The sequence below is a fragment of the Globicephala melas genome, chromosome 21 (genome assembly GCF_963455315.2).
Source record: "Globicephala melas chromosome 21, mGloMel1.2, whole genome shotgun sequence".
NCBI lineage: Eukaryota > Metazoa > Chordata > Mammalia > Artiodactyla > Delphinidae > Globicephala > Globicephala melas.
The window spans coordinates 5,829,465-5,845,735 of NC_083334.1; the positions used below are offsets into that span (position 1 = coordinate 5,829,465).

The 16,271-nt window shown below is 38.8% G+C and overlaps 1 protein-coding gene across 2 annotated transcripts in view; it reads left to right on the top strand.

Annotated features, from left to right (window-relative positions):
• GPM6A (glycoprotein M6A) overlaps positions 1-16,271 on the top strand; it is a 248,491-nt gene that overhangs the window by 111,496 nt on the left and 120,724 nt on the right. The window contains exon 1 of one of the 2 annotated variants that reach the window (XM_060291618.1): positions 5,141-5,724. The exons of the other annotated variant lie outside the window; for it this stretch is intronic. Within the exon in view, the coding sequence (XP_060147601.1) occupies positions 5,688-5,724 (37 nt within the window). The 5' untranslated portion in view covers positions 5,141-5,687. Of the gene's footprint in view, positions 1-5,140; positions 5,725-16,271 lie in introns of those variants that run through there. 2 annotated transcript variants of the gene reach the window in all.

Sequence of the window (16,271 nt, forward strand, 5' to 3'; positions counted from 1 at the left end):
TTTTTCTGCTGTGAAAGGACTTGCAATGTAATGTATAACCAAAAAGACCAGAATGCTCATTATAAAGCTGAGAAGGCTTGAATCTGATTTTTCCTCATCATTGCTTTTTGCACCATCTCGTGTAATCAGCTCTTTCAAAGGATTTTTCCTGTCATCTGTGTCTGCAGGAACATTCAAAGCCCGATTTAAAATCAGTATCTCAAAACTCAGAACTTCGGACAAGCTTTACAAGCATTATGTCTACCTCCCTCTCTTTCTTGTTCTCTCTCTCTCTCTGTCTCTGTCACTCTCGTTCTGTTCTTTCTTTATTTTTACCGGCTTGTCATTTGCAATATCCAATGTGATGTGTAAGGCTGGGCTTACTTGAGATTTCCAAAGTGTTGACCTTTGATTCAAATGAATGGAGCAAAACAAATCATCTGTCAGCTAAGGTATAACTTATGTCTGTTGTCATTAACGTAACACCAAGACTTTACTCAAAAATGAAGAAATGCTAGCATAATGTGCCTTATGACTGTGTTAATTAAGGACTGAATGACTTACCTTCTTATGGGGGGTGAGTTTAGAATTAGGAAGACCAAAATTCAGATCCCAGTTCCTTCATTTACCAGTTATGTCACCCGGAGAAAGTTGCTTAAGGTTTGAAAGTCTCAGCTTTGATTTACAATAAATCCTTATAGTTGATTCTTCCTATTTTGAAAGGGCAAATTTGGTCTAAAGGGTGTTCTCTTGAATATTTCTGTCTGTCCTTACCATAATCAGTGTTTATGGCAATAAAGCCCTCCCTTAGGAGGCATGGCACACAGTGAATGATTTTCCACCTGCCTTTTTGTTTTACAGTTTGCTTTTCGAAATATCTCTGTATCATTCTGTCATCAACTCCTCAGTCATGGCATTTGTTATATACGAATATGACATGTGTCTCCTGGAACTATTGTAAATGATGTTCACACTCCAAAGTACTTTGTGGAAGTTGCTAAACATATGATAAAGTATATTTTAAGCCACTGGATTTTTTCGTTATTCGTCACTATTATTTCATTCACGCATGCATGCATTCAGTAATTATCTATGGAAAGCTTACTATGTGCTTGTCTTGTGGGAGGTGGAGACAGAGGGCACCTGACCTCCCGGGGCTTGGCGGCTGCAGGTCAGTGGGGACAATAATGGAAAATGCAAACACCAGAGAATAACTGTAATGACATGTGTCATCAGTACTAAAGGATGCTTATTCTGTGGGTCAGGGAAGATTTGCCAGGGGACATTCGTTTACGCTGAGGTCTGATAAATGAGTAGATCCAGCTATCTAATAAGGGTGGAGGGAAAAGTGTTTCAGGCAGAAGGAACCACATTTAAAAGTGGACAATTTTGAGAAATGAGAAGGGGTGAGTGAGTGAAGGATAGGAGGGGAGGTTCCTGCCATGTGTGCCCCATCTTTCCAGCCAATCTCAGGAGGTTGAACGTTATCCTAAGAACACGGGCAAACCATCGACTGGTTGTATACGGGCCACGAAACTGACATGACAGGTGGCTTGGCTGACTCTGAAAACACAGTACTGCTAGATTGCAGAAGATGAGTCTTTGTGTGAAAGAGCCTGAAATTCCTGGAGATGATTTCTTGATGAAAATATAACAGGTTTCTCATCTTTTCCTTGTTAAGACTCCAACCTTAAGGCACAGGACATGTCTCTGGAGTGTCTCCCTGCCTCTCCAGTTACTCTAAGGAAACTAAGGGCCCTGACTCAGAACTGGATTTTCCAGCCCAGGGCTTCTGGACACCTTGCCTCATAAACAGTAAAAGAGGGTCCCCTCCACGTGGCCAGGTGTTGGTCTCTTACACGTTGTCCGAAGAATATGAGCTTTTAAGTATTCAGTGTCGACCGTCTTGAAAACCTTTCCCTTCTCCCCTATTCTATCCGCTCCCTTCTTCCTAGAGAATATCACTTACTTTGGGTATCAGGTCAGATCAACCTCACCCTCTCAGAAAACAGGAAAACTTTCCCAACCATCAAAACTAAAGAGTGGGTAGGCATCCTTGCTGTGGGCTCATGTAGCAGCCTGGGTATTTTGTCCTTAGTGGGTATCACTTGTCACAGTGTTGAGATGCTCCGGATGCGCAGGCTCAGCTGCCATGGCTCGTGGGCGCAGCCGCTTCATGGCACGTGGGATCTTCCCGGACCGGGGCACGAACCCGCGTCCCCTGCATCGGCAGGCGGACTCTCAACCACTGCGCCACCAGGGAAGCCCTCTTGCCTTTTTGATAATAGCCAGTCTGACAGGTGTGAGGTGACAGCTCATTGTGGTTTGGGTTTGCATTTGCCTGATGGTTAGTGATGTTGAGCATCTTGTCATGTGCCTGTTGGCCATCTGTGTGTCCTCTTTGGAGAAATGTGTATTCAGCTCCTCTGCCCTTTTTTTTAAACTGGGTTTTTGTTGTTGTTTTCAGTTGTATGAGTTTTTATATATTTTGAATATTAACCTCTTATGTATTATTTGCAGACATCTTCTCACAGCGGGTTTAAGTTTAGTGAGCAATGTGTCTTCTGGTTTACACAAGAAAATTGTCATATATTTCACAAATATTTCTTAGGTGGTATTTGAAAGGGAAAAATCATACTTAACATTTAGTATATTTTTAAACTCCTACTGGTGGACCGTCATACATTTTAAATCAATGACTGAAAACAGAGTGTGGCAAACGTAACGTGATGCGATGGAAAGAACGTTAGATGAGGCATCTCGTCACCTCAACTTGAAGGTCTTGAAAACAATCTAGAAAATAGAGCATTGCCAGTTCTTAGGGTTCATGTAAGCATATTTACGAATTCATAAAGTTAATCTGCAGTAATAGCAACCATTTTTCTTTTTGAACTAATTTTGAATTACTTGGTAGTTCAAAATATTTTTAATTTAAATGAGATCAAGACTTTAAAAAACCATTCTAAACACAACAATCAGCCCCAGGAACTCAGCTGCCCTCCAGTGGGAGAGAAGGACGGAAGGAACTGGCGTTTAATGGGTCAGAGTTGCTCTTTGGGGAGGTGAAGAAGTGCTGGAGGTGGAAGTTGATCATGGTCGTACAATGGTGTGCATGTACTTAATGCCACAGAACTGTCCACTTAAACATGATTTAGACAGTACATTTTATGTTCTATTTTACCACAAGAAAAAAAATAATCTCCACTTACTGAGAGGTGATTGCCGTAAGGAAGCTGTGTGCATGCTTGTTTCTCCTCGTTAAGAGTCTCTTCAGCCTGGATTTTAGGTGGTTCTTTGCATGTTTGAAAAATCGGTATAAGTTGCTATTTCTTCTTTTAAAAATGTGTACGTGAAAACGTCTATTTAGACAAAAAAAAAAAAAATCATTATATGAAGTTGTTGCTCTGCTGGAAAGTTTCCAGAAAGAAAAGCAGTTATAGTGACTTTTCCACTCATCTTTTGCCCAATGAATATGTTTTACCATTTCCTTTTCATCTTCCTTTCACTCGTTCCCGTGGTGCACATGGTGAAGCAGGAGGCTGTGGACTGAGTCTGATTTGTGCGGGTGCTGGGGACACTCCTAATGGGATAATGTAGGCGGGAAAAGCAGCCTCAGGTTCAGAGCATCAGTTGAGGAACTGCTGACGTGGAACATTAGACTTACTTGGTTGTTTACTGGCCCAGTCCAGGGTCTCCCTGAGTCTCAGTTTTTTCCAACATAAAATGGGGGGAAAAAAATCACACTTTCCCTCTTTGTTTTGCGAAGGGGTTAATGCATGTGCCTGTGTCTTGTAGATTGTAAAGTGCTCTAAAGGCTTAAAATGGCCTTATTCTTTCCACTGCTATGAACTATTAATGACTTGTTTCACTGATGATTCCTGTGGTATTAAATGAATAGAGAATATCACTGAGAAGTAATGCTGCATTCTGTGTTGACTGGATCCCAGGTGATGTCAGCCTGGGGAGAAGTGGCAGCCGAGATGCTGCTATGATTTGACTCTCTGATTTCCCCCTTGGTTTCCTTATTTCAATCCATGCCCGGAGCAAGCAGCTCTCTCATGAACCCTTGAATACAGATTGAAATATATTCAGAGGAGATAGGCGTTTGATTTATTTGATTATTATATTTACCTTTGGGTTAAATTCTTTTGAGGAGAGAAAATAAATAGCAAATAATCGTAGACGTGAGAAGGCTAGGCATTCTTTTAGGAGAAATCTTGGGAAATACAGAGGACTGTTGTACAAGAATTGCCTTTCTCCCCAATAGTTGCTTTTGTGATGGTTTTGAGGGTGATATGGAATTTGCTGCTGACCCACTTTAAAAAACGTATGTGAAGTATATGCTCTGATGCAAGAAACGTATACTGTGGGTGATGAGGAGACGAAGTCTTTTTTATTAAAGGTAAGGAAGTACAGTTTTGTGTGTGTGCACACATGTGTGTTTCTCTGTGTGCTTCCTTCTTTAGAGATGGAGACGGAGACAGGGATTCTTCCTTTCTTTATACTCTAGGCAAGGTTTATGCCCCCTGGGAAGGGATACTGTTTATTTTTCTTCCCGTACCTTTTGTGAAGCATGGAGACCCTTGGATCGCGCCCTGTCACTCAGTAGGCTGAAGTGCAAATGCTAATTTGTTGCCATACTGCAACGTTGTGATTTGCATTCCAAATCAGACTGCAGAATCCCATTATAAATCGCTTATCCTGTCGTTCCTCATCTAGCATTTGTTCTTTCTCCTTCCCCAAGAATGACCCTTGAAACAATTCTCTTTCAAGACATTCCCATTTAAAATCAGTTTTCATGGCCGAAAATCACAACAGTATATCACAAAGACATCCAGAGATTCTTTTTACAGAAATTGCAGTGTTTCTCTCCCTTTCTTTCAAGAGTTTCGTGGCGCTGAAGTGAACTAATGACTTAAAACATATCTTTCAGGCTTAAAGGTTTATACTCATCCTTTTGAAAACCATCCTTCTCTATCTTTTTAAACCTGAGAGGTGTGAGCTTACAGGTCCTCTCTCAATGATCATCTTTTACAGATAGACCCTGAGATGGTATAATTGCATCCTTTCTTGGCACTTTTAAATCAAATTAGCCAGATACGTGGGGAGGAGAGAACAGGGGAACGCAGTTTTGAAAGGTATCTGACTGGGTGAGCAGTAAGACCGCAGCATAAAGAACCGCCGGGAGTCTGGGCTTTCCCACTCTGGTGGCAGGGAGGGGGAATTACGGGTTGGTGGTCTGCTTCCTGTTAGGAGAACACCCCTCCATCTGTTCCCAGCTCAGCCTGTTTCCAATTTAAAGCCCAGATTTCAATACAAACCTCAATTTCTTTTCCCCATTTGAAATGCAAAGCAAGCCTTTCACGTCCTAGAGCCTCTGCCACTGGGATTCAGACCAAATTTCCCCCCAAAATTCTCAGGCTCTTTGCTTGAATACCTGCTTACAGTGGTGCACAATGGACAGCATTGAGAAGAAAAATTAATAATCTTCACGGAAGAGTAATTTGAATGAAATTGCACTTGACAGCCTGTCTCCAAGCAAACAAGAAACGCGAGGGAGCCTGAGCTAAGCTCCGAGGACTTACCCAAGCCACTGCTGGGGGAGCTTCCCAGGGACAAAAAAAAAAAAAAAAATCGCTCGCTTCTCCTCCATCTAATTGAGCTTTTGATTAATTCCTTGTACCAGATTCTACTGAAGAAAGGTAGCCATGGAAGAGAATATGGAAGAGGGACAGACACAAAAAGGTACTGTGCTAGAAAGGGGTTATTTGTAACTAAGTCATTATTTTGCAGTTTCCTTGTTTGCTTTAGACACTTGCCAGAAAGGCTAATGAATGTTTCTGTCTTGGAAGGCGTTTTTTGTTTCGCCTTTAGTCTGTTCCCCACTTGCGTTCATATCTGGCGTGAATGTTGCCACTATTTGCAAATCTTTCAGATATAAGTATCCAGACGCGGAGTTGAGTGTTAGTGATGAGAGCATTGCGGTATTGTTGCGAGCTGTCCCTTGGACCTTTGTTCATCGTCATTTATTTCATGTTTTCACGCTTGTCGAGCTGGGTCAAGGGATTCCTGGTGTGAGCCATAAATGCAATATTGGGAGCTGGTTGTAGTTAAAAATCTGGTGATGTAACCATTATCAATACCTCTGAATGGACATCTGATAGAACAAAGACCGAGAGTGTATTTATTATATTTTCCTTGGTGCGCCTTTTTTAAAAATCCTTTTTTCTTTGAGTGGATGCAGTTGAGTTTTAATAGAGATGGAGCAAAGGTTCATAAATTTTCAGAGTGTATGTACGGTGACATGAAGGTTTCCCTTTCTATAGAGTTGATTGTCATCAACTTCTACATAATAAATGTCAAGGATATTCTCTGATGCATTTTCTAAGCGGGTGAGGTATATCTGGCTGTATAAGTTAAAGTGAAATTGTCATTTTTATAGGTTGAAAATGGCCAGATATTGGCAATTTTAAATGATCCTAATACTGTAGAATTTGTGTGTGTGTCAAGTGGTAGCTTTGAAGGGAATGGTAGCTTTCACCCCAGAATCAGCTGCATTTTCTCTCATGTCTGTTCAAGGCTTATGTAATGGTATAGAAAACACTCTTGTGTTCTTAGGATGGAAAGAAGCATTAACACAGGTAATGCTACTTAAAGGTTACATTTAAGAGTAGTACGGAAAAGATTCAGCTATCAAATTTGATTTCAAATGTACGTAAATGCATTATTTTAGAAAATTATATTTTATGTGATAAAATAGGTAGGTTGGAAGTATAGCATAGTTTTTACATTATTTTGAACCATTCGGCTTTGCTGGGTCTTTCACCTCAACACACACGTACACACACTCACATATACATAATAAGAGACATTAAATACATAAAGGTTTTATAGAAGCAATAGAGGAAGGCAGTAGATAAACCAGTGCCCAGATTTTAGACATTAGCACACTTGTTAATGATACTCTGTAACAGAAACACAATAATCTACCTCGATAGAATGTGATCTATTTTAAATGAAAAGAAAACCTCAACTGCCTTTACTATGTGAACAGACAGCTGAAGTGTTCATCAGTGATATAAAATGGCAAATTTTCATGGTAATTTTCATCCTTAAAAGGCATCTCTATTGACTGTTTTATTTTAGGAATAAAATACCTTATTTTAATATCTTTTTATAGCACATAAGAAGATCGCTTCTCGGCCAGTCAACCTGTTTAAGGAAATAGAAGTTTATCATTTTAAATAGAAAAATGGTATTCCTTACACTAAATAAAACCTTGAGATAAAGCACGGATTGTGGTAACAGGTTGAGTATGTCTGAGCGTGCCTTGGTAGATGCAAGAAAAATGATGCCAAGAAAAATGATGTAATTAGTTGTGATGTTTTTTTCTCCAGTAACACTGAAAATCTTTCCTTCATTGGGGTCGGGGTAGCGGTGATGTGATGATCACCTCCACCTGTCTCACCAGGTTCTTTTTCTCATAGATGTGCATACTTAGTTCAGGAACAGCAGTGGAAAACAATTTTTAAAACTTAAAATTTGTATAATGATCTCTAAGTATATCGAGATATATAAGTAAAATATCTGTGATTAAGCTTTTTTTTCCTTAATGGAGACAGAGAAGGTTTAATTTTCTTCATTCCTGGTCTTCTATTCCTTTCAGCTATGCCTATGACACCTTTTCTATATGTTTGTTGTTAGAAAGTTATATTTGAATGTAAATGCTCTCTCTGCTTGAGTGGAGGCAGGAAACAATGTGATGGGATCTAAGTTGGAGGAGTTACGTGACAAGCAGATAAAAATCATTAGAGGTTTTTACAGAGTTTAGGTGGACAGATCTGATGATCCATCCACTTAAAGGAAGGCAACACTTTGCATCAACCCTTATCCTGTTTTTCTTAAATTGCATAGGACTTTCTTAAGTAATATTTCAGATAGCACAGAATTCTCTGACGTTTGAAAGATGCTGTCCTGTCCCTTCGTAACAATTTAAATCGATTCTTCCCTGTTACAAATTTAAAGGACTTCAATTCATGTCAGTGTTTACTCATGTCACCTTCCAGGTTCAGCTAGCACGTAAAATGGAAGGCAGTGGTTTCATAAACATATTTGGAAAAATGCAATAGAGTTGATATTTAAGGACTTAAAAAGATCTTCCATAGGAAATGTATTTTTCTTCAAAATGAGTTCTCCCTTCCCCACTTACTCTGAAAGGCAACCGAAAGCAGTCCTGTGACATTTGCACTAATTTAACTCTATGTGTTCAGTTCGGGAGAGACGATAATAATGGGGTAACTTCACCGGCCGTTCTGCTCGGTGAACCCACGCCTTGGTGTGAAACGGCAATGGGGTCATTAGTCTGTTATTCCATCCGTGTGTGCCACCCTTCCCAAAGGTGAGTATATCTCATTGTGCTGAGTGGGAGTACAGTGTTTTAAGGAAACATGTTTTTTGTAAAACATGCCCTGTAAATGAAAGCCAATTATTTTCTCTCGAGTTCAACCAAAGCAACCGTGTTCTGGTATTGGAGGAAAAAAGAAAAGAAAAGAGGCTGTTTTGAACTTAGCCCTTGGGTTCAGCCATAATAAACCCAGCATCACTGTCATGAAAAAGCGAGATACATGGTCACCAACTCCAGCAACAAGGGCTTCAGTTGTCATAGAGAGTTGGGCTACGTGCATGAAGAGATTTTTTACAAAGATTTAAAAGGTATACGTTTATGACTTGTAGATATGCAACTATATCTGGAACATTTGGCCCAGTCCTCTGGGAAGAGATGTAAATGATTTGGGGGTGTCTGATCATTAGAGAATTCGTGAATGTGTGCTCATATGGCCAGCCAAGTGGGTAGCCATTACTTTGTAGATAACCTCAGTGAACACATTACTGAATTAGGAGAGGTCACAGAGAAGGTCACTGATGAATCAATGATTAGAAGAAGTGATTTAAAAAAGTGATTATATAGAGATGAAAAGAAAATAACAATGGACAGAAGAGTGAGCAAGTGGGAATCTTCATAAACTGGCTGAACTCTTCCAAACAGCCAAAAACCTGATGGATTTCATTTCTGAATAGGAACATCATATATGAAAAAAGCCTCAAAATTACAAGCTGTGTACCGGAAATGTTTGATCAGCTCAAAAGATAGCTTCGGTGTTACTCACCATGTTTTTCTAGCATAATTAACTAGCAGCATATGCGTCTACGCTGTCAACTTCTCCAGCTGCACAGAGTCCACCGCTGGCTTCCTCTGAGAAACAGTCCTTGGTGACCCTGAAGGACTGGGTCACTGCAGGACATAGAAGGTCACACTTGGTGGGAACAGCCCAGCTTCCTCACCTCAAAGCCATCACGTGGCCACTGCTTAATGGTGCTCACTCAGCCTCAGCGCGGCACCACTAACATAGGTGTCGTGTCAGCATCCTTAATGTGTTAAAACCAGCAAGAATATCTCAATGAAAGGACAGTGCACAGATCTGTCTTTTCCCGGTCAGTTGTCGTGTCTGTCTATCTCATAATTAACAACACCATATGATTATATTTATGTCTGCTCATAATTGTATACTTTACATTCGACAAGTATACACACACAGGACAAAAGCATATATATCACATTTGTGGGCTGACAAAGTCTTTTCAAAGCTTTTTTTGACTAGGGTTGTTTCTGCCTTGCCAGATGACTTGGGAGCCTAACTCTTCCTTAAACAGATGTCATCCCTGAAGAAGAGACACCGCTGTAGTAACTGAGAAGAGAGGCGCCTTCAGCTCATCATCTCTAGATGATGTTGGTCAGTGTAAATTACCCTGGGATTTTGGTGCCAGACAATGGCCTAGGGACTTTACATAAATTAACTCATTGACTCTTCACAGTGACCTTTGGTGGTACTAATATTGAGAAGACTAAAAATCAGATAGGTTAATTAACTGGACCAAAGTCTCATAGTAGCAAGTAGCAGAGCCGGGGTTCGATACAGTCGGACGGTGGCCATGGTCTGACTTTCAACTACACCCTGCGTTGCGCTAGGTGTCAACGTGGCCTGCCTGCCACACCCCCTTCGTAGTGACTCAGCTCCAGCCACAGACTAACACTGCACTGGTCAGCTGTTCTTGGTAACTCACGGCTGTGTTCTTTATCACCAACTCTGGCTTGTTTGGCCAGATGTGAACAGCTTCACCAAGGGCAGCCAATCCGTAGGTGAGGCAGCAATCTATGACCTGTAAGTCTTGACTCCAAAAAGATGGGCTTGGTCAATGGGACTCCTCTCTTGAGGTTGGGAGAAGATGCTTCTTTGTGTGTTGGGAGGGTCTCTTTATCCCTCCATGTATCTTTCTAGTGACTGTGCTGCCCATCCCCCCGCTAATCTGAGTGAGTCTCAGTTCTTGGCAATCAAAAGACCTCTAAATAAAACAGATGCCCAGATCCTGTTAGGAAGCTGATATGAAGGGACTTAATGTTAAGAACTTTTACCCAAGTTTAACCTGCTAAGTGGCAACTGAACCAAATGTACACTTATTGTATACTTAAATGTCAACTTGACACACTGCTCTTGAACACATCCTAGGTGATGCTGAATTTTTCCCTCACCTATATTTTATTTTTATAATTTGAATAATTAATTCACCCTAAAACTTACCGAGTAAGCATTGGTAGTAAAATATTTTGAGAACCATTGCAAGAGAAATGAAAGAACCAGAATGAGTCAAAATGTCTGCTTTATTAATAGAATTAGAATCTTTAATAGTGTGCCATTGAAATCCATAGGCCTGTGACTAGGAAAATAACAACAACATCAAAAACCTTCGAACAGTCATGGAAATGGAAGAAATTAATTAGCGTCCTTTTGCTTTTTGGATGTTAGCTACTTGTGGACTCATGAAAAAGGGAATTTGTCTTGTCTAGACAGTAGCTCCAAGTGGACAAACTTCATCTCAACAAGCATTGTCAGATGTCATCAGCATTTGGACAACAAAGCTAGAAGAAGCTTAGAGATTGAGATTTTATAAAGCACATAGGAAAACTCTGTCCCGTGATTTGACAGCCGTGCTTTCACTAGTGTTTGCTGCACTTTAAGAAATTAACTTCATGTTGTTATCAGATGTTCTAAGACACCTGTCAGTAGGGAAAATTAGGTGTATTTTTCATAAAATTTGGTAAATATTCCCAGAACTTCTGCATTGCCCTGGTTTTTACGACTTCTGTAGTTTAGATTTTTTTTTGGAATTTCTGAATTTTATTTTATTTATTTTTTTATACAGCAGGTTCTTATTAGTTATTCATTTTATACATACCAGTGTATATATGTCAGTGTAGTTTAGATTTCATGTTTTAGAATATTGTCATCTTATGTTTCCATTGGATCTGTTGCTGATTATGTTTTTTAAAACTGTGGGTGCTGTTTGTCTCTGAGACCCACATGCTCAATAACACAAGTTCTACCATCTTGTTAGGATAAAGAATAGATGTCAGGTTTTTTTTTTACCGTATCATTAGAATGAGTGTATTCAGCTTTTAAAGTGAAAGCGCTTAATATAGTTACTTCATTAACTCCTTGAACTGAAACTTCGTCTTAAACATTTAAGGAAACTGAGAAGAACAGTATGGTGGACTGACATACTGATACAGAATGAAGGTAGAGTGATGACTTCAAAATGGTTCTTGGAAATTAATTATTCTTTAATCTCAAAGGCAGTGGTGCGTGTGGGATTCACAGGATACTGGAGATGACTCCTAGTTTGTCAATTTTGGCCTCCATTTTCCTCTACACACACACTCCTCCCAACCCCCTCCTCCCCATGCAAAATGTTTGACAGTTTTCTTTTTCATACATCGAAGACAGACTGCCTGGCTTATTTTCAGAATCCTTTTGGATAGCATCCATGCTAACAGGTGGCACAGCTGTGGATTAGCTGACATTGTAAAAATAATGCACGTTTTCCCATGTGTTCGCTATTCAAATGGGGACCATTGTCTTAGATATTCTTAATCTGAAAGAAACTTCCTCTTTTGCTCTGAGAGAATAAAGGGAAAGAAAAACAAAAGATAGCTGACTGTTTCTCTCAGCTTGCAAGTGGGAAATTTAACTTTGGTCACAGGTGAAATTCTGTTTTCTGGGGCCCGTTTATAGAGTTCACTGGGGAATAAGTTACAATGTGAGCAAATCTGAGATCAGAGAAAAAAAAGAAGGAGGCCTGTTGGGTTTTAAATGATTTGTGTTCCTAAAGTATTAGGACATATCAACCTGCCAGAGCATCACTGCTGTGTATAACCAGAAGAGTTTCCAAAAGAGAGAAAGACATTTTTGGCACATTGTTTAAATCACTTAATGTGTTTGGACTTACATTTCTATCATATGAGAAATAATAATCTTTTAGTACACCTACTTCTACAAAAGAGTGATTTGGTGGAATCAGTCCCTGAGAATGACTTTAGGAACGTAAAACATATTGTTCACATTGCCTCCTGTTATGGAGCATGTGTGCTTTTATTTTGTTCACAAGTAAAGGTGAGAGAATTAAAAATTTTTGCTAATTACCATTTTCCACTAGTAATAGAAATTTCATTGTTTTGGCAAATATTTTCTCTCTTTTAATGCAATTTATTTTCTCCATTAGAAAGGTCCTTTGAATGAATTAGCTATTTTTTCTTACTAAAATAGAATGTGGAAGAAAAACTTCATAATTGTTTATATTCCTTTATTGTTATTTGATGAGAAAAAGTTCTAGTAAATTATTCAAATAAAGAAATAGTACATGATCAAATCCCTTTCCCTGAAAACTTAGACAGTTTTTTCAATTTTGGGGACACCTCTCCACATTTCCTGTATCAGCGGATGTACATTTTCATTGGCAATAATCTATACCATATCAATTTTACACTTCAACTTAGTGACTGACCATCTGAAACATAGCTAACTGCCTGTACTAACACGATTTATTTTTCATGGAAAAATAGTAAATATAATAGCAAATATTTAATAATCTAGGCACTGTCCTTAGCATTTCATGTTAAGTGTCTAATGTCAAATATATATGTTAACATGAATTCATAATAAAACTGTATTAATTATAGTTTTCTTATCAATTTCAAAGGTTCTTTGATTTTCGAGGACACTATCTAGTCAATGGCTATTTAGTTCAAAGTTAACTCTACAGGGAACTAGAAGAAAACCTTATACAAATATCCAGAGAACAAACAGGGTTTTAACTTAATGAAATGAGATGGTCTTCATTTCAAAGAAAATAAAATGTGTCTAGTTCGAAAAACCATTCTTTCCCATAATAAAAACATTCAAATACAAATTTTGGAATTTTAGACTGGAAATTTCTTTTTCAGTGCTAGTAAAGAACTGTATATATTTTTGATGAAACATCTTTCAGTATTTTGCTACTAGAATCAGTTTTTAAAAAGATAGGATTGAGCATTGTTTGAGCAATGGAACGCTCAGATATGACATTGAATAAGGTTTGTCCATTAAAACCAACCTTAGGCTTTGAGAAGTTCTGAAGGTCTTAAGCAGAGCCCATATATCATTAAACCCAGATTCACTTAATACTTCAGAAATATTATTATAATTTTGCATCAATTTAAAAAATCTCATCCTTTTACAGGAAAGATGACTTTGAATGCTACTCATACAATAACTGAACTTAAAACATTTTAAATCTCTTCACTCCACCGCCCATAATAGAAAGTGGTAATTAAGCCATAAGATCTGGAATTCAGAAACCATGTACTGGATTCTCTCCATAAACCATAACCGTGTAGAAGACGCAGACATTTTTGTAGTCGGCCATCATACTGAGTGGCCCATTAACTTGTGGGTTTCCAGATCAGGTGACTTTTGCTACAGCTGTCTTTTCCTGTAGCATAACTTGATTTCTATATAACTTCATCTGCACTATTCAATCCTAGTTTTCTCAAAACCCATTTTTTATTTTTTTTGAGAATTCGTTTTCTCTACCATTATCTCTAGGATTGATGGGTTTATCGTGAGTATTTGATGGAATAGTGAATAGGTGAACGTGCATATCACAGAATCTCCAGCAGAGTAGGAGTGTAGTCAGTTCAGGTTCATTCTCCATGTCTCTTCCCTCTCATCATAACACATTGTGACCATTTACACAATAACCAGGCAACTTTCCTTGAGACAGAGAGCCAGAACTGCAAATTAAACAATACTAGATTTAATCACTTGCTTGAATTGTTGTGACAGTCATTTTCTAAATGTTGGTTTAGCATTTAATAAATGACCTCTCATATTATCTTTTTATATAAATGTTATGTCCCTTCTTAGGGGTCTTAGGGGTGTAGTGTAGATTTTACCGTTTGTTCTTGAACCCAGTCTGCAAAGTCTCGTTCATGTCTTGTGATGATGATGATGGAACCTCAGAGGAGAGGAAGAGAAAGAGGAGGGTGAAGAGAAGAAGGAAAAGATGGGGTCAACCATACAGGCTAAAAGGATGAAACACGTTTCCTTCCTAAATAAAGACAGACCTTACAGAGCAGCTAAACCTAGCTTGGAAGAATGCTGCCATGACTCCATTTTATGCCATTAGATTTGAATTTTTAAAAGTTCTTTTTTCTTCTGACCTGCAGTACATTCCGTAGTTTGACAGCAACCTTCGTGAAAATGAGTAGACTTTCGTTTTATTATGAAAGAACCCACATATTATTCACATTCCAGTTTTAACAATTCAGTGAAATTCATTGAACTGTCAAGTTTAGCGGATGGTTACTGCAACTTTGAAAGTTATGTCTTAGAACTTTTTATAAGATGCTGAGAAAGAAAACGTAACATAATGGTTTATAAATTTGCCGACAGTAGGCTCACTGTTCATTGGAGTTGAACAAAGAAAAAAGTGCAAGAGGAAGTAACAGTTTTAAATTACTGAGGACAATTTAATAAGATGAGGTCTTCCTGAGGCTCTATCTAGTTCGTTTTCAAGATGATAAATTCAATGACTAACACGTCAATAAGGAACAGAATTTCTTTTTACCTTCTTTTATGCTTTCCATTCTCATATTCTCATCAGTATGTAGTCTGTACCGGTTGCCCAGCATTGTGGCCGTGAACAAGGCAGAGTCTGAAAAAAAGAGCATTTAAGCTCTAGTCAGTGGTATGTGGGGAGGATTTCCATACAATATTTGCATGTTTATGCCTTTCTCCCTGCAGTTTGATGTACTAATTTTTTGGTATATCATCACTGACTTATGCTTGGAATCAACGTATGATACATTATCTGGTGAAATCGAGAGGGAGTTCTTATTGAGCATCTAAAGTTATGTAACGTTTTGTATGCCAGTTACATAGTGAGGTCAAAAAAGTAAAATCTTGGGAGAAGATAAACTTATTTATTTATATGTTCTTTTTATACAGTGATTTGTTGCAACCCTAGATAAAAACTTAGTCATCAAAGAGGTGACAGACACTTACTACTGTTACTGATCTCTACTCCACAAAAGAGTGAGGGAATCCGCTAATATATGACATATGTGATTCTTTCATAATGATGTTTGGAATATCATCTGTATATCATGTGGATACCACTTTAATATGAATATTAAAAGTATTTTTTTTGTGTGTGTGTGGTACGCGGGCCTCTCACTGTTGTGGCCTCTCCCGTTGTGGAGCACAGGCTCCGGACGTGCAGGCTCAGCGGCCATGGCTCAAGGGCCCAGCCGCTCCGCGGCGTGTGGGATCCTCCCGGACCGGTGCACGAACCCGTGTCCCCTGAATCGGGCAGGCGGACTCTCAACCACTGCGCCACCAGGGAAGCCCATATTAAAAGTATTTTTACCCGTTGTTTCTGGTAAAGTTGGAGGAAAGTTTATGTCACATTCACAGAAGGGTCATCATTACAATATCTGGCCTCAACTCTAGTACTTTATTTATTCTTTCAAATTCTGCAGTAATGCAAAAGCAACATCATTATAACCTAATGATTCTGAGGTCTCTTCAGGCAGCTGGATTCCCATGCCTCTGTCCCACCAAGCATTGCACAGTTTTTAAAATATTAAAAATAGAGTGTATTTCTTCACCTAATATGCTCAATTAAAAAAAATCAAATCCACTGGCCACTCCATTCCATCTGTGTCAGATTGTGGGCACAGTTCCTCCTGTTTATTGACATATGTTCATTTTGCTTCAGTCTTTAAGTATTAACAGAATTATTTTTAAGTGTCTCCTGGGTGATTTGTGACTTATTTGACTGTATTGTAGATGTGTTAGTTTTGACCATCTCAAATTTCTAATACCAAACAATTTGTTCTACAAAGATGACATTTCAGT